General features: G+C 44.9%; 1 protein-coding gene across 3 annotated transcripts in view; it reads right to left on the bottom strand.

Annotated features, from left to right (window-relative positions):
• BMPER (BMP binding endothelial regulator) overlaps positions 1 to 21,899 on the bottom strand; it is a 187,498-nt gene that overhangs the window by 54,503 nt on the left and 111,096 nt on the right. The window contains exons 10-13 of one of the 3 annotated variants that reach the window (XM_045578644.1): positions 20,745 to 20,849; positions 16,671 to 16,716; positions 1,453 to 1,469; positions 1,140 to 1,341 (exon numbers count right to left, since the gene is read on the bottom strand). In XM_045578644.1, coding sequence (XP_045434600.1) covers positions 1,140 to 1,341; positions 1,453 to 1,469; positions 16,671 to 16,716; positions 20,745 to 20,849 — 370 coding nt within the window. Of the gene's footprint in view, positions 1 to 1,139; positions 1,470 to 16,670; positions 16,717 to 20,744; positions 20,850 to 21,899 lie in introns of all 3 variants that reach the window. The other 2 variants (XM_036429886.2, XM_036429887.2) reach the window with 2 other exon arrangements.

Genomic DNA, 21,899 nt, shown 5'->3' on the forward strand with positions numbered 1-21,899 from the left:
CACCCAATTAACAAACAGAATGAACTAACCAAAGGTAGCATGAAAAGAACCACATGTAACATAACAAACCATGTAAATGAGCTAAACTCATACTTTGGGGCCAATACTGAAGAACCGAATTCTGCTTCTAAGATGCCTCTCAGAGGTAGCGCATCACAGACAAAAATTTGCATCTCATTGAATTCATAGGAGTAACCTAGCAACAGTGAACCTAGCAACCACTGCTGGAGATGTAGCTAACTCTTCCAATGGAAAGGCAGAGCCTAGTGGGCCTCAGGCGACATGGACTGCTGAGAAAGGGCCTCAGGGTCAGCTCCACATGCCCAAGGCCAGGGGGAGAGCTCTCAGCAAGCATCCCAAGAGGCCCTCATCAGCCCGGTGAGCATCCTTCCCCAGGGTCAAAAATGGACAGGGCTGCTGGTCACACAGCCTTGCCCCGGCACTGCATCTGCACACCCACACACACTGCAGTTTCCTTCGGAGGACTCTCCCTTCTTGGACCCATGCCGACAAGGAAACAGTCTCATTGATGTGAAAAGGCTCACTGCTGACTCAGTTGGGAGGGACCCTGACAATTCCAAGCTGGCCATCAGTGGCCTAAAATTAGCAACAAATCAGGAGAAGAGGTTATTTGGGGAGCAGGACTGCTAGCTGTGGAATGAGGATGGAAAGGCACTGGGTGAACAGGGATTGCAAGACTGGTGAGACTGGCATGGATTGCAAGGCAGAGGGTGTCCAATGTCTCCAGCTGCTCAGGGGCATCTTCAAGATACGTTGCCTGCAACCAAAACCAGTTTGGCTCAGTGGATAGAGCATCGGCCTGTGGACTGAAAGGTCCTAGATTTGATTCCAGTCCAGGGCATGTATCTTGGTTGTGGGCATATCCCCAGTGGGAGTTGTGCAGGAGGCAGCTAATCTATGTTTCTCTCTCATCAATGTTTCTAACTCTCTATCTTCTCCCTTCCTCTCTGTAAAAAAATCAATAATATATATTTTTTAAAAGATCTGCTGCCTGCAGTTGGGCCACTTCCCTGCCTCTGGGTTTCCCTGAGCAGCGGGGGATCTGGGTCCTGAGTGCTCAGGCGATGCTTCTATGCAGGTTGGAGAGGTGGAGGGTCACAGACACCCCTGATGCCCACCTGCCTTGGTGGTCACTTTCAGGAGGTAGCCGTCCAGGTCGATGTGGAAGTGCGGCGCCCGCCAGGGCAGCGCAATGCGCGAGCCGTTCCAGCGCACGGTCAGGTGCTGCTGGAGGCTCAGGGTGCCCGCGCCCAGCACCAGGTCCACCGACTTGGTCCACGAGAAGGAGCGGGTCCTGCGGGCGTCGTTCTTCACCAGCACCTGGAAGGGCGAGGCAGGGGAGGAGCAGTCTTTCGTCAAAACGTACTGACACGTCCCCTGAAAGTTAAATGTCCGTCCGTCAAAAGTGTTGTAGTGGGGATCTCCGAATACCGTGCAGACGCCGGGCTCTGCGGATGGGTGAGAGACAAAAGCAGGGTCACAAACCGAGCGCAGGACTCAAGGGGAAAGGGGGGGCGGGGGGGTCCCTGCAGGAAACCTGGAAGGGGCACCCGCCGGGTAAGGGAGGGCCTTACAGAGATGCTCTAAGCAAAACAAACTTTACCCAAAATAAAGTTCGGTGGGTTGGTGGTTTTAAAAGTCTGTGCCAAACCTCATAGGACATGGCATGTTTCTGGTGCTTTGATACTGAAAAGTTATTTATAACACTTGTGGATTGTTAAGGCATCTCTGCTTTGGAGCCTTGATATGCATCTGTGTTCTTAATGCAAGGGATGGAGAAATGGAACTAAGATAATTTCGTAAATAGAAGTGGACTAATTTTATTACTCATATAAGCAAGAACAAAAATAAATAAGAGGCAGCCAAATAAATAACAATATACCAACACACAGTGTTATCTCCATCTAACTAATTTAAAAAAATTATAAACATGATAGTCTAAATGTTACTTGTGGTTTTAAACTAAAGCAGTATACTCAACACATATATTTACTAAGGACAAATAAATAGAATTGCCAGATACATGCTCAATACTGCAAGGAACTAAGTTCTGATAAAGTTAAGAGTCTCTGTGTTTTATAGAAATACAAGGTGCCTATATTTTTATCTGAGTTAGATTTTTAAAAAAAAAAAAGTCATAAAACCCATTATTTAGTAAATTTAACTAATTCCAATGAGTTCACCACTTCAAAATACCTTTCTTTCAAATACTTACAAGCCCCAAGTAGAGTTTGACATTTGGAGCATCTCAAAGATGTTTTTATAGAAATTTAAATATTATTTTTAAAACAAAATTTGACATTAATGTGTTCCCCATCTAAAGCTATTTTATCTGTTTTGAAGGAGGCTTGTATGAGGAAATGAGGAATTCATTAAGAGAATTTAGCCTAAATGATGAAAGAACTATAACAAAAAGTATAATTTCCAGTCAATACCAGAACAGATCAAAACTAACAGTCTCTCCCTGGCATAAACATGGTGCTTTCTGGTTAACAGGGTCTCCTTGAGAGACAACAGGATAATTACAACTCACAGTTGATACTACCACGTGCCACTCAAGGCCCTGGCCACTCGATGCACCAAACTCAAGAGAAGGGCTTCTTTCAAGCTCTTAACTCCATACTCAGCAAGAAAACCCGAAACCTAGCAAGGCTTTGAGGATGTAACGGGTGGATCTCAGCTTGGAAAGGCCAGTGCATTACTGGATTTGAAATTCTCTTCCGGAGAAACTCTCTCTCACTGTGTGCAGGCTCTGGGAATGCCCGCCCTCTGCCCAGAGTCCACAGTGTCATCTTCTCCTGAACAGGAAGCAACCACATCTTCTCCTGGTGCCCCGACAACAGGTGCATCAAAATGATTTTTAACAAAAACAGTAACAGTTGCCATTTTCTGAGAATTCTGTACATGCCCTGTGTTCTCTATGCCTGCAGATCTTGAATACCCTACAGGAAAGTTGTATTTCCATGGTCTCCTAACATTAAACCAACAGCTGAGCACGTGTAGCAAATCCATAAAGTGAATCATTATCTGATCATTAAAAAGTGTGTAAATAATGTTCATGATTGAAAAAATGCTTATTACATAGTAAATGGGAAACAAAGTTCTATCTTTTTAAAAAAAAAAATTTTTTTTTTCCATTGATTTCAGAGAGGAAGGGAGAGAGAGAGATAGAAACATCGATAATGAGAGAGAACCATTGACAGGCTGTCTTTTGCACACCCTACTGGTATATTGGGGATTGAACCTGCAACCTGGGAATGTGCCTTTTCTGGGAATCAAACTGTGACCTCCTGGTTCATAGGTTAATTCTCAAACTACTGAGCCATGTCAGCTGGGCCAAATTCTATCTTAACTGTCTTAGAATAAATATAGAAACACATACACCAAAATTGTGAACAGTGGTTATTTCTTGGTGACAGTATCATGAGTGATACTTTTTCCTTCTTCCTTATGCCTTTCTGATTTTGTTTTAGTTATATATATTTTTTTGAAGAGTCAAAATACGGGTACCTGTAGATACAGCCAATTATGTGACAAAGCAAATCCTCAAAAAAGAAACAGAAAATATACTGTGTTGAGTGGCTCTGGGGGAGCTGGAGCTGACTCAGAGCTGGGCAGAGAGCGATGAGGACATGGGAGTCCGGCAAGGGAGGCCATGTGTGAGCAGGGCTGTCAGGAAAGTGATTTTTCAAGAAGCTCTAACTTGAGGAGGAGAAGGGTTTGGAGATCAGGATGATTTTTCTGGGTAAGAGCAATATGGAAGGAGCCAACAAAATGTCATGACTGCAAAGATGCCTGAGAATTATGTGTCGCTTTTGGGGACATTTGTAGCATGAGCTAAAATAATTTGGAAGCCTTGGCCCTCTTTCCTGGCACCTCCCAGTCCTTATGCCAAGTCCTGCAGGGACAGAAAACATGTACACTGAAGAGTGACTGAAAGTGAGAACCCCAGAATCACACAAGTCTGCCTGGCTGAGAAGGAATAAGCTATGGAGGCTGTTAGGGACATACACAAACATTGTATTAATATTCTCATCGAGTTTTTTTCCAGCAGATGCAGTGGAATGAACTGCAATCCAGGATGTCCAGATGTCTGGTCACACTTTCTGGAATGCTCGGGGTGATAGTTGGAGCTAAATAAGCAGACTCTTCTACAACTAACCTTAAATATGTGTAAGTCAGAGGGAGAAGAAGAAAATTCGAGTTTACTCTTGGTGGTACTCTTAAGTCAAATCATCGAATTTCGTTTTTATTTTGGTTTGTTTTCAATATATGTATACAAGGGTCTAGGCAAAGGGGAAAAAAAAGATTAAAAGTATATAAATCCAATATAAAGAGTGTCATTTTTTCTCTTAGGTTATGGAATTATGGGTGACATTTATTTTCTTTGCTCATTTATGTGTATTTACATTATCTTATACAACTACATTAATGATTTATAATGACTATGTACACTTTTGGAAAAAGAGTATTTGCTTTAAAAAATTAAAAATATTATATTGAAACATGACTTTGCTGTTAGATATTTAATAAGATTCCTTTGAGAATTAAGAACATCGACTACTTCTGAAAACATAATTCCATGCTTTTTTTTTAACGTCATCAAGTACATTTATTTCTGTCCTGGGTGTATTTGTTCTAATGAAATGCCTTCATTCTGAGAGTAGTGATTATTCTCAAGACATCCATCAAAGAAAATTAAGGGGAAATTACACAACTCCATGCTATGAGGAAGAAAATAAGAGAAGTTGGGTAGACTCCAAACCTCTTCCCAAAACACACAACAAACAAACAAAAACAGAAAAGCATAAGGAAGAAAAAAAATCTATCATTCATGGTTCTGCCATAAAAAATAACCACTGTTTACAATTGGGGTGTGGGGGAAGGAGTGTGTGTTTGTGTATTTTAGTTAAGATTAAGATTATCCTGTACATGAAATTTTACTTCCTCCTCACTGAACATGTCACAAGATTTCCCCAGTCATTAAAGTCACTTTGAAAACATGGAAAGTGATTTTTATTGTCTGTTCATTATTTCTGCAGAGAAAAATTTCTCCAACTCATCCTAACACACACCACCATGGATCAGTACATTTCCAGAGAAGTGTTCTAACCTCGAAAAAATCTATCGGATAAAAAAATAAAATAAAAGAAAAGAGGTTTTCAGCTTCCCTCACACGAATTGCAGGAAAACTGGCTGTGCCAGACTCCAGGGCCCCTGGGTCACGCAGGGGCTCCTGGGAACCTCAGGTGGGGAAGAGACGTCACAACGATGTCAAATTTGAGTCAAGAACCAGGGAAGGGTGGGATTGGAAACACTGATCTTAACACAGCTCCCGTGTTATGGGTCCCAGCACCTCCTAAACAGGCTGTGTGACCTGAACGTTTCCACGCTCTGGATCGCGTGCATCCCTATAAATTTTACATCCTGGCTTCTTACAAGAATTTAATTTAACTTTACCGGGTGAATGTGGAGAGCAAGGGGTCGTGGCCCTCTTTCCACCAACCTATAATCCACCAGGTATAGTTACACATCTACATATAAAATCTAATTTTTTAAAAAGCCAGAACTAATAATTAGTAGATGCCTGAAACAAATATTCAAAGAAAAGGGATATTGTTAAGAATGTATGCTGAAACCAGTTTGGCTCAGTGGATAGAATGGTTCGATTGGTTCGATCTGGTCAAGGGTATGTACCGTGGTTACAGGCCCATCCCCAGTAGGGGGTGCGTAAGAGGCAGCTGATTGATGTTTCTAACTCTCTCTTTCCCTTCCTCTATGTAAAAAATAAATTAATATATATATATATTAATTTATTTTTTATTAATTATATATATATATATTTTTTAAAGTATGTAAATTTCTTTTTACATATTTTCTAGAACCCCAATTACTCACCAACTTCAAATGGAAGAGCAAAGGAAAGCATTCCTACCTTCAAATTCTAATCTAATCGAACTCCTAAACCCACGACTAACATCCTAGGGCCTCCCGACTGAGCCTCCCTTCCCCAAATCCATTCTTCGCTCCACAGTGGCCTGAGTCTGACCCATACTTGACATTGCCCAGCACAGGATCCTTCAGCTTCCAGCTGCAACTTCATGAATGCCACACTTCCCTTCCCTCCAAATCTCTAAAGTGGGACTGACACATGGCTCTGAGATTCTGGGATGGTTTTCATTTCAAATACTCTACCCTATAGATACTTTATGTTTTTCAGTCTGTGGGGTTGAAAATATGGCCACAAAATCCATAGCATGATTATGATCATCAATTTCTACCCTAGCTTATAGTTATAATGCCTTTAACTCTATATAAATCAGACCTGATGTATATTTGGTGTAATCTCTCAGTGCCTGGCATGCTGCCCTGCTGCTCAATATATTGGAACTCTCTTTCTCCTGTGTGATTCCTCTTTGCATTATTAACAGCAATGCCTGGTACAATACATATTAAGTATCAGTAAATATTAGCTGAATGAATGAGCTAATTAATTAAAGAATATATTTTTTAGTGGAAAAAAATAAACTGCCCCCACTGAACTTCCTAAAATAGATAAGTATAATGACTGGCATATAGAATTTTGCTTAATTAATTAATTAATTAATTAATTGAATAATTGACCAATGTTCTCAGGACAAGCACTTAAGGTTGCAACCAGGATGAAGGGTGCTGACCAGCTGACGTGGAAATGGGGAGATGGTCCTGGATCATCCAGTCCAAAGCAGTGTTATCACAGGGGACCTTACGGGTACAAGAGGAAGGCAGGCGAGTGTCACGTGAGGCAGTGTGAGGACTCAACTCGCCATGGCTGGCTTTGGAGATGGAAGGAGACTTCAAATCAAGACATGGGGGCGGCCCCTAGAAGCTGGACAGGGAAGAAAACAGATTCTGCCCAGCAACCTCCAGAATATGGGCAGCCCTGCCAACACTTTGACTTGGCCCATTCTGATCTATTTAGACTCCTGGCCTCCAGAACTTATAGGATAATAAGATGTGTACTGTTTCAGCCACTGAGTTTGTAGTACTTTATTACGGCAGCAATAGGAAACTAATAAACTTAGAAAAACCAAGGCAACTAGTCTAAAGTGACTAGTTTATGCCAGGTACCGTCGTCACCACCATCTCTAATCCTCCCTGCTTTTCTACACGTTTTATATTATTACCCTGACTTCTAAGCCATGAATTTGGAGAGGTTGCCATGTTGCCCATGGTCACTTGGCCAATAACAGTTAAGAGAGTCCAACCCAGTCTCTTCCCTATCATGACCAGAAGCTTCCAATACCACAGCATCCTGTGCAGTTGTTGTTAACTAGCTGGGATCACAGAGCTCTTTGGGGGTCTGAAGAAGTGTGTGGACACTCCACCCTCCACATGCACAAGTATACCTGCTCAAATATAGAGCTTCATGGTCACCCTGTCCTGAGAGTTATCAGTCACCTCCTAAGAGAGCATGAACTTCAGTTAACAAATGTCTATCTAGAAGTTAATTAGAAACTATGTTCTATGGTTTTCATATTTAATGTACTTATAGTTCATCTCCTCAGCTACAGAAGTTTCAAAACTCAGGGTCTGCATCAGCTTCTTATTCTGAAGGGCACCTTCCAGAATGCGGGGAAACTCACCAAGTGTTAATACAAACTTGTTCTAGAACATGCATTTTTGCCACTCTCATCATCCAAGCTCTGACTTTAAACTAGAAACTGCCATTTATCAATTATGAGAGATGTGTATCTGAGCTGAAGAGATGCGCTTCACACCTCCTCCTAGACTTAGCTTCCAACTGGAAAGCCACATTGGAGCTCTGGACACACACCCTGCTTTGAAAAAAGCTCTGGGTTTGAATCCCAGTCTTACTGCTTAATGAATACAAAACCAGGACTGACTACCTACAAACCTGTTTGTTCACCTATAATATGAGTCTAAGAAAAATTACCTGGAAGGGAGCAGTTATAACGATAAGGGTAGCACTGCCCAGAGTGCTGAGAACATAATAGATGCTCAGAGAATAGTCATTGTGAAAGATTTATTCTTATAAATTCTATGCAAATCCAGCAAATAGATATCTGCTGTTGGCTAAAATAGGGTTGGGCCAAGTACATGTAAACGTAGCTTTGTTGACATTTTGAGTCCATCTATAAGATGCAGATTGGGGCTAGAATGGAGTGAGCCTCCAGCGTATAAGACGACCCCCTAATTTTAAAGTTAAAACAGGTTTAGGCCTATATTCGCTGTATAAGACTACCCCCCCACTTCAAAGAAAAGACTTACTTTGCTGTCAAGATCTGCAGGTAATTTTTTGTGCAATTTTGGTCTTTTGCCCCTGATTTTCGGTTGACTTTTTTTCGTTTCAAAAATCGTCTTATACACCGGAAAATATGGTAAGTCTTAGACACGGAAAAGCTCACAACTAGCACAAGAAGATCCAGAGAGCAATCTGACTGGAGTGGGGAGTTGCACAGAGATGTGAGAACCCGCGCTGTCTAAATAAATGGGCCTGAGATTAATTGCCAGCCGAGAAGTTTAAATATATTCCAAAGGACCAATAGTTCTTAACGTGCTTCCTCTGAGACATCAATCCTGCCCGTGGCTCTGCCAAAATAAGTAGAAATAAACAAAGGTTCTGGAGCTCCAATGCGTCTGAGGCTCTCTCCTCCCCACCACCCTCCTGAAAGTTTATCCCGCTTGCCGCAATAAAGGCTCTGAGAATTCTCCAGCAAGAAAACGTATTTCAGTTTACTTGACCCAGCACTTCCCGAATGTATTTAATCACAGAGTCTTGTTTTGAAAACATTACTCATGACTATCCCTCAGCACCAGCGCTTTATAAAACAAACTTGGGGAGACTGTGTGAGAAGCCAGCGCAGGAAGCTGGTACTGGTTCTCAGGGAAGCCAAGTTTGGGTTCTGACAGGCTACACAGAAGGGAAGGATTGTTGGAGAAAAAGCAGAAACTAGTTGCTGGCGGTAGGAAGAAGGTGTGACTGCCATGGAAATGGGAAGAAAATGATTTATTAGAAAAATAAGACAAAGAGCCGACCCACGGATGTGATGACTGATTAGCAACATGGGATAGAAATGCCAAAGGTATGAGAAATAACATGGAGGCTCTCAACCCATGCGGCTGGGATAATGGGGGGGTGCCAGGACCCAGTCAATAGACAAGGATTGGAAACAGCCATTCAACCCTCCATCCAACTCCCCACACAGATAGATCATTGGGAGAATCAAAGGTAGCAATGGTTAATACAATCCAAATGCAGTACTCCAAGGAGAATGTGGTCTCCAAAATAATGAAGAGCTAACATCTGCTGAGATAGCATCTTATCAAGAAGTCATATCTTAGGGACCTCGAAGTTTGGATCATCTGAACCCAGAAGGAGAGAGTACCTATGGGAGGGATGCCGAGGAGGCAAGGCTGGAAGCTTATAGGATGAAAGGAAGAAAAATCAAAGCAGGAGATGTGAGTATCGAGAAGAGAAAGAAAAGACAGTGTGGAGACATGGAGTATTGCTGGGGGGCCTGGTAAGGAGATGGAATGGTAACAGCCAGAATATGAACTTCACACCGGAGGGAACTGCGGGGTGCAGCTCAGTAGTCAGTTATCCAAACTCCCAGAAGGTTAGAACTTGAGTGTTGTAACCCAAGAGCCTAAAGAGGTCACGTGACCTCATAAACATAGATAGCTTCCAAAGGTGAGCAAATACAATTGCTTTTAAATAGTCCCCAGTCATGGAGAGAGAAAGACATTGGCAAACTTCATATACCTTTGAAGGCAGATCTCCAAAACGAATAAAAATGTGGTCCTTAGAGGACATAAAACAGTGCTTAAAGGTGGACCCTGGAGTCTCCTGGGCTGGGGATTGCCCTGTCAATTTCTCAGACCCACCTTTGTGCAGGAGGGATAACAATAGCTTGTACTTCATGGATCACCGTGGGGATTAACTGACAGATGCACAGAGAGTGTTTATCACATGGCCTGACACAGACCTCCAAGTCATAACTCAGCGCTGGTACTAGGAGCAATGGCATGCCAGCAGAAGTAGCAATTGTGCTTAACTTAGCTCATAGATGTGACCTCCAGAGAAGAATAAACTTGCCTCAGCTTGGCATGCAGTCAAGGGCGATTATTATTCACTAGAGGCCTGGAGCACAAAATCCGTGCACTCGGAGGGCCAGGAGAGGGGAGAAGAAGTCCCTCAGCTGGGAATGAGAAAAGGTGCAGGCCAGGCCAAGGGACCCTACTGGTGCACAATCGGGGCCAGGGAGGGATGTGAGAGGTTGGCCAGCAGGAGAAGGGCCACACGAGGCCTTCAGGGCATGTCCACTCAGTCCCTATGGGCCAGCCCCTAGCAGCAAGCTAACCTACAGGTTGGAGTGTCTGCCCCCTAGTGGTCAGTGCACTCATAGCAAGTGGTTGAGCAACCTTAGCATATTATTAGCATATTAAATTTGATTGGCTGAATGGCCAACCAGATTACTGGAGACTTAGCGTATTAGGCTTTTATTATATAGGATAATGTAGGATGTATTTCCCTCACAGTGCACTTCTCACTGTCAGAGTTTGGGGGATGTGTCCTTACTGTGTTTTCTCACTTCACTATATATTAGGTGGACCTCAGTTCAGGGGTTTTAGTCACCAGCTTCTTCAGTCAAAACTGGGTTCCTGCATCTTTCTTAAGATTCAAGATGGTGACCTTGCTCAAAATCCACCAGGTGTCTAATAATGAATTTATAGATCTCTTTATGTACAACAATTAGGCAGGAAAGTCACTTGTAACTGAAAGATTTGATAATGGTCCATCTATATGAAAAAATAACTTTCCCAGGCAGAGGTCCGAGGAAACTACATGAGATGATGGAATAAATACTAAACTAGCAGGTAAAATTAGAAACCAGGTTATCATCCCAGTATGTCCAGTTAATTCTCCATGTCCTCACCTAGGAAGTGGGAGGTTGACTTGCGGTTGAAGTCCGTTCAGTCATATACTCTCATATTGCTACATGATGATGAGCTTGAGTGACATAACAGCTTTGCTGTTTCTCACTCCTGATGGAGATTACACACAATTCATTACAGTTTAAAATTGTGTATATTTTAAAGTTGTAAATAAAAAGACTGGGAGAGATCATCACTTAACACTGGAAATGCCTCACCCTGTTACCAAGAGAGAAAAAATAAAACAAAACAAAAAGACCTGAAAAAAATGAATAGACATGGACAACCAAGCCGGTTCGACATGTGGGTGAGGGCCCAATAGACCAATGATCACTGCTCTGCATGTGAACAGGAAGGCGGAGGTGCCACTGGGCAGATGACAGCCTGGGCACTGTGGTTGGCATTTCCTCCAGGGCAGGGTGAGGGAAAACACTCATAAATGGGAAACTTCTCTTAATGTCCTTCTTCAATCTCCCATCCTCACCAGTCCTCAAGCCCTGCAGACCTTCTCTTTCCTTCCTAACTGCAACTGTCACCACACTGAACACCGTGACCTAGAAGTCAATGGGGGAAGTCCAACACAGGCCCTGGGACCAGACTTCCTCATGGGAATCCAGGCTCCACACTCACCTTGGGCATCCCTCTTAACCACTAAGCTTCCTTGGCCATAAGATGGCTCAGAGAATTAAATAGGATCAAATGAGATAGTCTAAGTCAGGGCTCTGGCACAAAGCAGATGCTGAATAAATATTACCTCTCACTGCTGCCGCTACTGCTGGTTATGGTTATTGCCACTGTTGTTATTTGATGATAATGATGATGACTGTTAACTAAACAGTCAGAACTGATAGAGTACTATCATACTGTAGGTGGATAGAAAATGACCATTGAGCCCTAGCCAGTTTGGCTCAATGGATAGAGCCTTGGCCTGCAAAGTGAAGGGTCCTAGGTTCAATTCTGGTTAAGGGTGGTGTAACCTGGTTGCAGGCACGACCTCAGTGGGGTGCAGGGGGGGTTCAGGAGGCAGCTGATCAATGTTTCTCTCTCATCGATGTTTCTAACTCTCTAGCCTTCCTCTCTGTAAAAAAAAATCAATAAAATATATATATTTTAAAAAAGAGATGACCATTGCTCCACCAGTGTGGTTCAGTTGGTTGAGGATCATCCTATGGACCAGGAGGTTGCCAGTTCTATTCCTGGTTGGGAACATGGCCAGGTTTCAGGTTTGACCCCCCCAGTAGGGGACATACAGGAGGCAGCCGAGCCCATTGATATTTCTCTCTTATCAATGTCCTCTCTCTCTCTCTCTCTCTCTCTCTCTCTCTCTCTCTCTCTCTCTCTCTCTCTCCCTCTCTCTCTCTCTCCCCCTCTCCCTCTCCCTCTCCCTTTCCCTCTCAGAAATCAATAAAAACATTTATTATTTAAAAAAAAAAATGACCCTTAATTGCTTCAGGCTCCTCCTTCAACTTTGCACCAATTCACAGCCCCAGAACATTTAAAGTAACAATATCCCTTAGGACAGTACAGCATATAAAACAAAAATAAACAGATTTCCTCCTCTTCCTACCAATGCCCCTGCCCGTGTGTGGGGTTTCCTAGCTGCCACGTGTGGGACAGTTGGGTTTCATTTGCCACCTTGTCTGCTGGTTGGGCCTCGGGAGCAGGGACAACTGGCTCCAGGTGCTCATGCAGAAAATCCAGTGGCCACTGTGCTTAACGCCTCCTCGGCAGGGCGGGAGCCCACACCACACATGCTTATTCTACAAGCATCTTGAGCTCCGGTTTCAAATTTCCTTGCTTTCCCCAGTTAAGGACAGACTCTTGGTGTTAAGGGACCTGGAGCTGCTTACAGCCTCGGAGGCCAGAAACCTTGTTCAAACACAGAATTGCTAATTTGCAGAACCTCTGTCAGGGGAGATTTCTCATAAAATGGGCCCCAAGGTCGCTGTTTCATTAAATTGCTGTTGCATCCCCCTCCTGTAGCTACTCTGTAATTGGTGATAGCTGCAGCCGTGCCCAGAGGCTTCAGTAAGATGTGCCAAAACGAGCCAGGCGCTTCCAGGTGGGTGCGTGAAGCAGGCGGGGGTCCCCCCCGAACAGCAGGCTCACTGGGCTGTGCACAGCTGGAAACTAACCCTTGGGAGGTTTAAAGAGGTCACCTGGCAACTGTGAGCCTCCTTGCACCCTGAGTTGCTGGAATCTGATATTTCCTGTTACTTGTGGAACGTGTTGTTGAGGTTAGTTCAATTAAACGCACATCTGTGCTCAGTGTAGCCCTGGCTGCCCCATGTTATGTAACTGTGTACGTTTTTTGGGGGTTGGGAGTCTAATGGTTGCGACTATTACAGCTACAGGCACAGTTTCATGCATCTAGGAGACCCGGGGCTGGCATCCATGGTGGGGCTGTCTTTGGTGGTCTCTGGTTTTGTAGATGGTTGAGATTAAATTATTTCTCATTCTCTCTATCTCCCTCCCCCAGGCCCTCCCCCCTTCTCTTACACACACACACACACACACACACACACAACTTATTAGTAAAAAGTTTGTTTCTAAGTGTTATTTCTATGTCTCAAAACAGATACTCTACCAGCAAAGCATTTATCTGCTTCGGATCTCTGTTGGGTGGTCAGGTCAACCACTGTTTGCCAACACACAGTAAGATAATCTCACAAAAACCAAGCGCCATAAGCACAAGGGACAGTGGCTTAGTGGCACCTCACCCTCTGTCCCATGACGCCCGGTCCAGGCACTGCGGGACTTGCTTTGGGCTACAGCTCATACGTTGACAAGAAACAGCATGTGTACCAAAGCATCCTAAAGTTTGCTCAGCTCACTGTCAGTATTTTATTTTCAATAACTCATGCAAACCCAACTTGATTCTTTTGTGTTGGGAAAGGAGAAAGGGAGAATTCCCGTGTTTGTAGGACCCAATGATGCTTTTCTTCTTTCCTTCAGATTGATTTTAAGAGGATTCCTTTTTGTTGTTTTTTAATAGCATCATCATTGCCCTCTCAAACCAGCCCTACAAAGCCTATTCCAGTGGTCGGCAAACTGTGGCTCTGTTGACTAATGAGTTTGTCCACCACTGACCTAGACCCTTGATTCCAATAATTACAGGCTGTTGTTGTTCCTTGTGATTAAGCCCCTATCCCAGTGGTCAGCAAACTCATTAGTCAACAGAGCGGAAAACTGCGGCTCCCGAGCTGCATGTGACTCCTGAGCCACAGTTTTCGGACCACTGGCCTATCCTAATCTGGGGCGGTCAACCAGTGAGTGCCTCAGTTGCAGCTTCCTACCTGCCGAATTCTAAGTTAACCACTACCTCTGACTATTGCAGAGAGAAGCCTTTGAAATGTTCTTCCTCCACTTCCAGAATAAGTCCACCTGGATGCGCTCATGCTTACAAAAGGTGGGGGGCATCCCGCCTCTTAACTCCCATCTGAGCAAGTAAACTTTGCCCAATAGGACGTGTTCTGCAGCCCTGGTGGGAGAACTGCTGGACAGCAAGAGAGGAAACAGATGGAAGAAGCGCCGAAGGAAGCTGAGAAATAGCCATCTGATGATGTCATTGAGAGCTGGACCGAGAACCACATGCTGCCCCCCCACCCCCTCCCTGCTCCCCGCACTGTCCTGCTGGATGCAGGTGCACGGAGTTGATGTCTCCCTGGTGCCCTCCAGCTGGGTGGCTTTCCTTCATGCCAATTGCCTCTCTCAGGGACAGAGGTCATGGGCTCCTTCACATGCTTCACGCGATATTTAACATGACTGCTTGGAACCTTGGTTTGATTTTGTCATGCCTATCCGTCTAGTTCTCTTCTTTCTTTTTTTTCCTGATAAGACACACAGATTCTAAATATAGAAAGGCTAACCCAGCTAAATATGGAAAGGCTAACACATCACGGATAAAGCAGTAATGAAATGCAGCTTTTCTCTAAGTCTCTCTCAGTAATCGCCACCCGGACGCTTGCAGGATAAAGCCGGGTTATTCCAGACCCAGGCTGTTTCGGTCCAGGCCGGCCATGTGCTTCTGCTAAGCGGTGTGATGGGCATATGTAATCTATCTGCGCTCACACCAATGGGAAGGTTCGCTAGAAAAATCCAAGGGGCTCCTTTGAAGTCCGCCTTGCCTTCAACGAGGAGATGCTTTCTAGGGAAATGCAAACAACTCCCTAACATGGATACGGAGAAAAGCATCCATTTAGACTCCTCTCTGTTCACCCAGAAAGGACCTGTGCTGGAGGCAGCCCCCAGCCACCTGTAAACAAGGTTTCCTCAGAGGGCTCCTGGGAGGAGGGTGAAGTCTAATAGCTTACACATGTGTTCAGAAATGAGCTGGTGTGCTAATCCTAGCTAACTCTTTCTACATTCACTGGGGGGGATCAATTAAGTCATATTTCGTTGACCTCCTTTGAGCTATTTTATGGACTTTAAAAAATGTTCTTTTATTAAATCTATAATTTAATGTTCATTGAGTCGATCAGTACTTTTATCCAATGTATAATGCATCCGTATTTAATAGCTCCCCATCTCAAAACTGTGACGTGTGAATATATATGTATATATTACATATAATATACTATGATATTGAAAAATCTCTGTATCTATTGTCCAAAATATTTTAGAAAAGTAGAATAAACAAATCTATTCCCACATAAAAAGTGCTGTTACCCATCCACAGAGCCCATTTTTCTCAGTCCGACCAGCTCATAAAGTAGTACTTTCTAATATAATAGATGCCATGGCTTTGCTAATTCTGCTTTTCATATTTGGAAAATAATTTGATGGTGACATGACTAATTCTCCTCTTTCAGGGAAACCCTTCAGAGAATGTCTCAGCTCCATATGAATTTGAGGAAGACACCAAATTTGCTAATAGATCCAGACAGCTGTCTGCACGTGGGGAGGACATCAGACCATTGCTATGTTTGGTCTGTGCGGTTAGTAATGCAGCCTCAGATGGCACCGAGAATGGGCCATGTTAGAATTCAGTTAAAAATACCAGGAAGGCCTGGCTGGCATGGCTCAGTGGTTGAGCGTCAACCCATGAACCAGGAGCTCAGAGTTTGGATTCCTAGATAAGGCATAGGCCCAGGTTTCGGGCTTGATCCCCAAATAAAGAGGTGTGCAGGAGGCAGCCAATCAGCAATTCTCTCTCATCATTGGTGTGTTTGTTTGTTGTTGTTTTTTCTCTCTCTCTCCCTCTCCCTTCCTCTCTGATATTAATTAAAAAAAAAAAAAATACTAGGATGGCCAAACCATCACCAGACCAGAGACCTCTTGTATTATCCACGTGAAATGGTGAAGAGCTGGGTGTGGGGGTGAGGGAGATGGAAGCAAGCACAGCTGCTTGGCTTTATAATGATGGAAGGAACTTCCCTCCTTGGTGATGCTCACTGTTGGGTTTTACTGGATACCACTACCTTAGCCACTAAGACTGCAAATGCGACGAGCAGTTAAACTGCACACAGAGGTATCTGGTCCTTCTTAAAACCTCATCAGCCCATTCATCTTCTAAATTTCCCATAGCAACACATTCCAGTTGTGCTTCTGTGGTGGGATTGTAATTGACAATGTGTTTGCAGGGAAGAGGGAGGACCCCATCCTAGACCAATAGGAACAATATGTGCAGAAAATGTACACCACCATTTTTCTTGTCACACAATAAAACCAAAATAAATAGTCACAGCACGTTTCCAACGGAATAGACTTACTTTCAGTGCAAATGGGACAGCATCCTTTTCGGTTGAGAATTTTACCCTAATCAAAAGAAAAACAAATAAGAGTTTAATGCTAAGAAACAGAGTCTGCTGAGGACTTTTAAAAACTCTAATACCAGACAAACCAATGAAATCAGTCCAAGTTATATTTGAACTCAGTGCCCAGATGGTGATGATGATGGTGAAAATGAAGTTTCAAGTATCAGGCCAGGCGAAGCCTTTCAGAAAGTATCAGGGTCTCAGGCCAGGCAAAGCCTATCAAAAAGCTTTCCTGTTTTTACACACCGAGAGATAGAATATCTCAAGGCCTCATTGGTGGGATCTTTCTCATACAGAGGGGAGATGGGGACTGTCTGGATTCAACCTTTTCACCGATACCCGAATCTAGTCCTCTGTAAGCCAAAAGCACACACATCAAAATAGGAAGTGGCTGTCAACCCATTGAAAATGTGAGGCCTCTGTTCTGTTTTGCTTCTAGGAGGGGCCCAAACAATAAACCGTAACCCAAGTGGGGGTCTATGGATCCGGACAAATATCTGTGTTACAGATCAAGTTCATTCACATTTCTTCTTTCAGAAACTGCTTTGCAGTTGAAGCCAATGAATTTGAGGGTTGGGAAATGCTGAGTAATTTTCCATTATCATTCTGGAAACACAGTGTAATTTCCTAAAATGCATTTATTCCCCTTTTTTTAGTGCATGGCATTTCAAGGAGGGAGCTTATTCTCAGGACCCATATCAGCAAATGGCATGGCCTTATCTCTGATTCAAGAGGACTAGAAGAGAAAAGAAAATGTGGGAAAAGATGAACCTAGACAGAGCACTTTGCTATGTGACAAACACCCTTTCAGATATTTCCCTTAAGCCATCTAACCTCGGGATCATTAGAAGGATTTAATAACTTAATACTTAAAACATTTAAGATTTAATCAATAAAATACATATTATTATAATTATCCTTTTTAAGATGAACAATAACCTTGTAAGCTAAGTATTTCCCTTTTTATAGGTGAAGAAATTGATGTTATGCAATGCAACCACGGGAGAACCCAAAATCAAACCTAATTTTGTATAACCCTAAAGGCCATCTTGTTGGCACTCCAGATTTTTATCCTCTTCCATCCTTTAACTCTAAGAGAATATAATATTCACTGGGCACCTGCTGTACACAGAGTGCTGTGCATTCTTCATACTTTATCTCATTTAAACTTCACAATGACCTTCTAAATGTAGGTGTCCTGGCCTTTTATTAGGAAAATAAGAAACAAGGATCACAGAGAGGTAGCCCAAGGCCTATGTCAAGGCTACAAGTCAATATAAGGTCCATCCACTCATTCCCTACTGGTCAGTTGCATCAAGAATAGATTTAGAAACTAGAGAAAATCATACTGGTTCAAAATATGCTAGTCAGCAATTAAAGAACCAGGACCATGTTAAATTCATTTACCCATTAGCTAGCTCAGTGATTTTCCACCTTTATTTATCTCATGGCACACATACACTAATTATTAAAATTCTATGGCACACCAAAAAATATATAGCATTTTTTGCCAATCTGGAAAAAAAAGGTATAATTTTGACTTATTCACACCAGATGGCTATTGTTGTTTTGGTTGTTGTCATTTTTTTATTTGACAATATAATAGGCATGGAATGTTTAAAAAAAAATTCTTATGGCACACCAGTGTGTCACAGCACACCGATTGAAACTCACAATATAAGTTGTATAAGGGCCATGATGACTTTGAATAAGACTTAAAACTCAGCCTCATTCAGTCATCCCATGGTCTGGAGCATCACGGCATGTATTCATTGCCTAGAGCTCTATCTTCTATTTCTATTGGGCAGCCAGGTCTCCTTGGGTTTCTCGGACTGAAAGCAGTTGAGGACAAAAGCAAATGTGCTTGGCTCTGGCCAATGGCGTGATGACCCCAGCAGGGAGGAGTGAGGGGCACTATCCGAATAGAGCAGAGCTGTCTACACCCAAAGCCCCCACAACGCATGGCGATGTGATCCCCTCCACCTGCATGCTGGCAGAATTGCCATCAGCTTCTTTACGCAATGGATGTGGGGCTGGTCCTATTACTAAACGAGGTGGGGAGGGGTAACTCAAGCACCAGCTGTGAGGTCAGGGCTCCTGGGTGTGGCATCCAGGCATGCTACCACCTCGGCGCTAAGAAGGGTGCAGTAATGACACCCATCCGGAGGGGTGGTCTCAGCATTGAATGGGATCAACGGCCCCTCGACGGCAGAGAAAGTCTCAGTCCAGGTGAGTGATGATGAGATGGTGTCATCACAGCTCTGTTCCCACTGGAACCCTCATAGCCCTTCTCACGAAAGGTAGGCCTTTGCCTCTGGTGAGTTGCCAGGGAAGGGGGACAAGGAATCCAACCATAAAATCCTCCTTCAACAAGGCACCTCCTCTTCTGGGGAGAGAGCTGTGCAGTGCCTGGCCAGGACAGAGCAGGGGACAGGACAGAGCAGGGGACTCCTGCAGGACCATTCCCTGGAGTGTTTTGATCTCCCCAGGCAACTGCAGGGAGGGAAGGGGTTTCCATGGTAGAACTAAGTTTTCTCCCAAAGTCCTGTGCTGGCCACAGAGGAGGGAGGGTGTGAGCTGGAGGAGTGGTTGGAAAGATGCCCAGAAACCAGAAGGGGGCTCCCGAGGCAGGAGCTGGGCACTGCAAGCTTTGGCAAGCTGAGGAGGAGGGAGCGGGGAAAGGCCTGTGTTTTGAGGCATGGATGCCCCCGGCCCAAACGTGGCCCGCCAAGAAGAAAGGCTGAGAGATGCTGCTGGTGACATAAAAAGCACTGACCTCCCCACAGCGAGAGGACAATGAGAACCAGCGACCCCGCCACGGCGGCAGGACCCCAGGAAGCCGGACTCTCACCACGGCCCAGGGAGCTTGTTACTGGAGCCACTAGGTTGGCACGGCGCCCTGATTTTGTCTCTGGAATAAGGAAGCCCGTTATTACTAACATGTGCTGCAAGCGGTCATTAGCAGCCAGGGTTCCCCCGGGACTGGCAGAGAAGTGATCTTACTCTCCAATGAATATTTATAAGCAGACCACGTTCAAGTCCGTGGACTGGATTCTCCCTCCTTCTTTTTTATGGGAGCTTTTCGGTTTTATGTCCGGGGCTTTTTAAAGCAAGACTAATTAGGGTTTTTTAGGTGTGTGTGTGCTTTTTTTCCGCTTCTCTCTCCCCCTTCCTTCAGTTGTGCAAGAGCAGCAGCTGTTGTTTCTCATGCTGCGTTTGGTGGTGAAGCAAAAACAGCGCCTTGCTGTTTACAATAAGCACAGATGTGGGTGAAATTAAAGGCTGTCAATAGCAGAGGAAGGGGGACAGGCCCTGAATCCGAGGGTGCATTATTTTCATTCACTGCGAGGTACTGAATGGGTCTGACATGTTCCCAAAATGCCTGGGTTTCAAGTTGCCGAGGAGAACTCACTGAAGGCGAGCGTGAGAGGAGAATGGGCACCTTATTCGGCGAGTGGGAACGGGGCTTCTGAAAAGGGATATTCCCACCAGGACGCAATTGCCATGAGGGACTACGATGGAAGCCAGGGTTCCAGAGGGAAAACTTCAGAGGGAAGCTGGGATGGGGTGCCGCTAGGTAGGAGAAAACCTTTGGGAAATCTATGGAGAAACAACCACATGTGACCTGAATAACAACGGGAAGGGACTCTGATCGGAGGAGAGAGAGAGAAAGGAGGGGAGTGCAAAGGGCGCTGCTGATAGTCAACAGCAAACCCAGCCACAGAGACCAGGGAGCAGACCAGCAGGCTGGAGATCTGAGAACACAGACATGGGCAGAGTCACTGAGACACAGGAGGGTGGAGAGAGCCAGGTGGGCCCTGTCTCCATGCAAGGCTGGAACGGGGTGGGGGGGGGATGGGAGTGGGGTGCTGCAGGAGGGTCCTCAGAGGATGCTTTGCAAGGGGCGGGGGCTCTGTGGGCACTTGGAAGTTTCAGGGGAATGGGGTTCGGTGCCCAGGGGACCTTCCACACACAGGACGTGCCCCAGGCTGCTCAGTGAAGGCACAGGAGCCTGCATCCCACACGTACCTGCGGGCAGCTGCTGATGGGGGTGCACTGCTTCTTGCGGCACTCAGTCTTGCCTTTCACACAAGCACAGATGGTGCAGTTCACGGAGGACCACATCTCTCCATCCTGGGGGAGAGAGAGCACGGGGTTCCGTCATCGGGGAGCGGGGGGCTGTGGGGAGGAATCCAGCAGGCTGGGGCTCTGTCACGGGAAGCCTTTCTTAATGAGTGCTGGATGCCATCATTAGATTACACCCCTCTGATGGCTCTATTGCACCTACCTGATTTAATGTAAGATCAGATTTAAGGTGTGTGTGCACATGTGTGTGTGTTTGCCTATGTGTATATCTGTGTGTGGGTGCATGCATGTGTGTCCCTGTGTGTGTGCGTGCATGTGTGTACCTGTGTGTGTGCGTGTGCAAGCATTTGTGTGAGTGTGTGTGTGTGTGTGTGTGTGTGTGTGTGTTCCTCTCCAGGATATAAAAAGAATTCTTGGGCAGCTAAGTCCTATTTACATCTTGCTCCTCCTGCACTAGGAGACAAGCAGGAATTTCATCATGATGTCATTAAAAAGGTCCAATTTTCCCCATTCGGTAAGATGGACATGTTCAAAGCTGAGCCAGGCCCCAGACATTAACGGACACATCCACAGGTGGTCAGTTTACTCCCAGGTGGGCCATGGTTTTGGACCACATCGGGCACAAATATGACAAGGACAGAAGCTAATTCAAACGACTCACACTTCCCAGGCAGACACCTCACCGGGAAGCCATTGGAAAGCGAGGGGCCTGTCAACTAACTCCGAGAGCCACTCAGGCGCGTCCCTGCCTGTCCGGCACTCTGCTCCCTACAAGCTGGGAGCCACTCGGGGGCACGTTTTCTCACTGCTTGAGGAATTTCTAGGGCTCACTGGACTTATGACCCACATTGCCAAGTGCCCGGCCACAGGAAGCCCCGTACCTCCGGAGAACGGGCAGGGATGGGCACCTTGCTTTGGGGAAAGAGATTACAGGCAATCAAGCGGGGCCTGAACACAAAGCAGGATTCCTTCCTGGAGGGTCTCAGCAGCCAATTTTGTTAAAACAGAGACACTAGCTCAGGTCTGTGAGTTTGCGCCTCTTCCTCTTCCTTCTCGCTCTTTGGAGCTGTTTTCAGAACTGCCTGCTCTCCAGTGCCT

The sequence above is a fragment of the Pipistrellus kuhlii genome, unplaced genomic scaffold, assembly GCF_014108245.1.
Source record: "Pipistrellus kuhlii isolate mPipKuh1 unplaced genomic scaffold, mPipKuh1.p scaffold_m20_p_10, whole genome shotgun sequence".
In the NCBI taxonomy this organism is placed as follows: Eukaryota; Metazoa; Chordata; class Mammalia; order Chiroptera; family Vespertilionidae; genus Pipistrellus; species Pipistrellus kuhlii.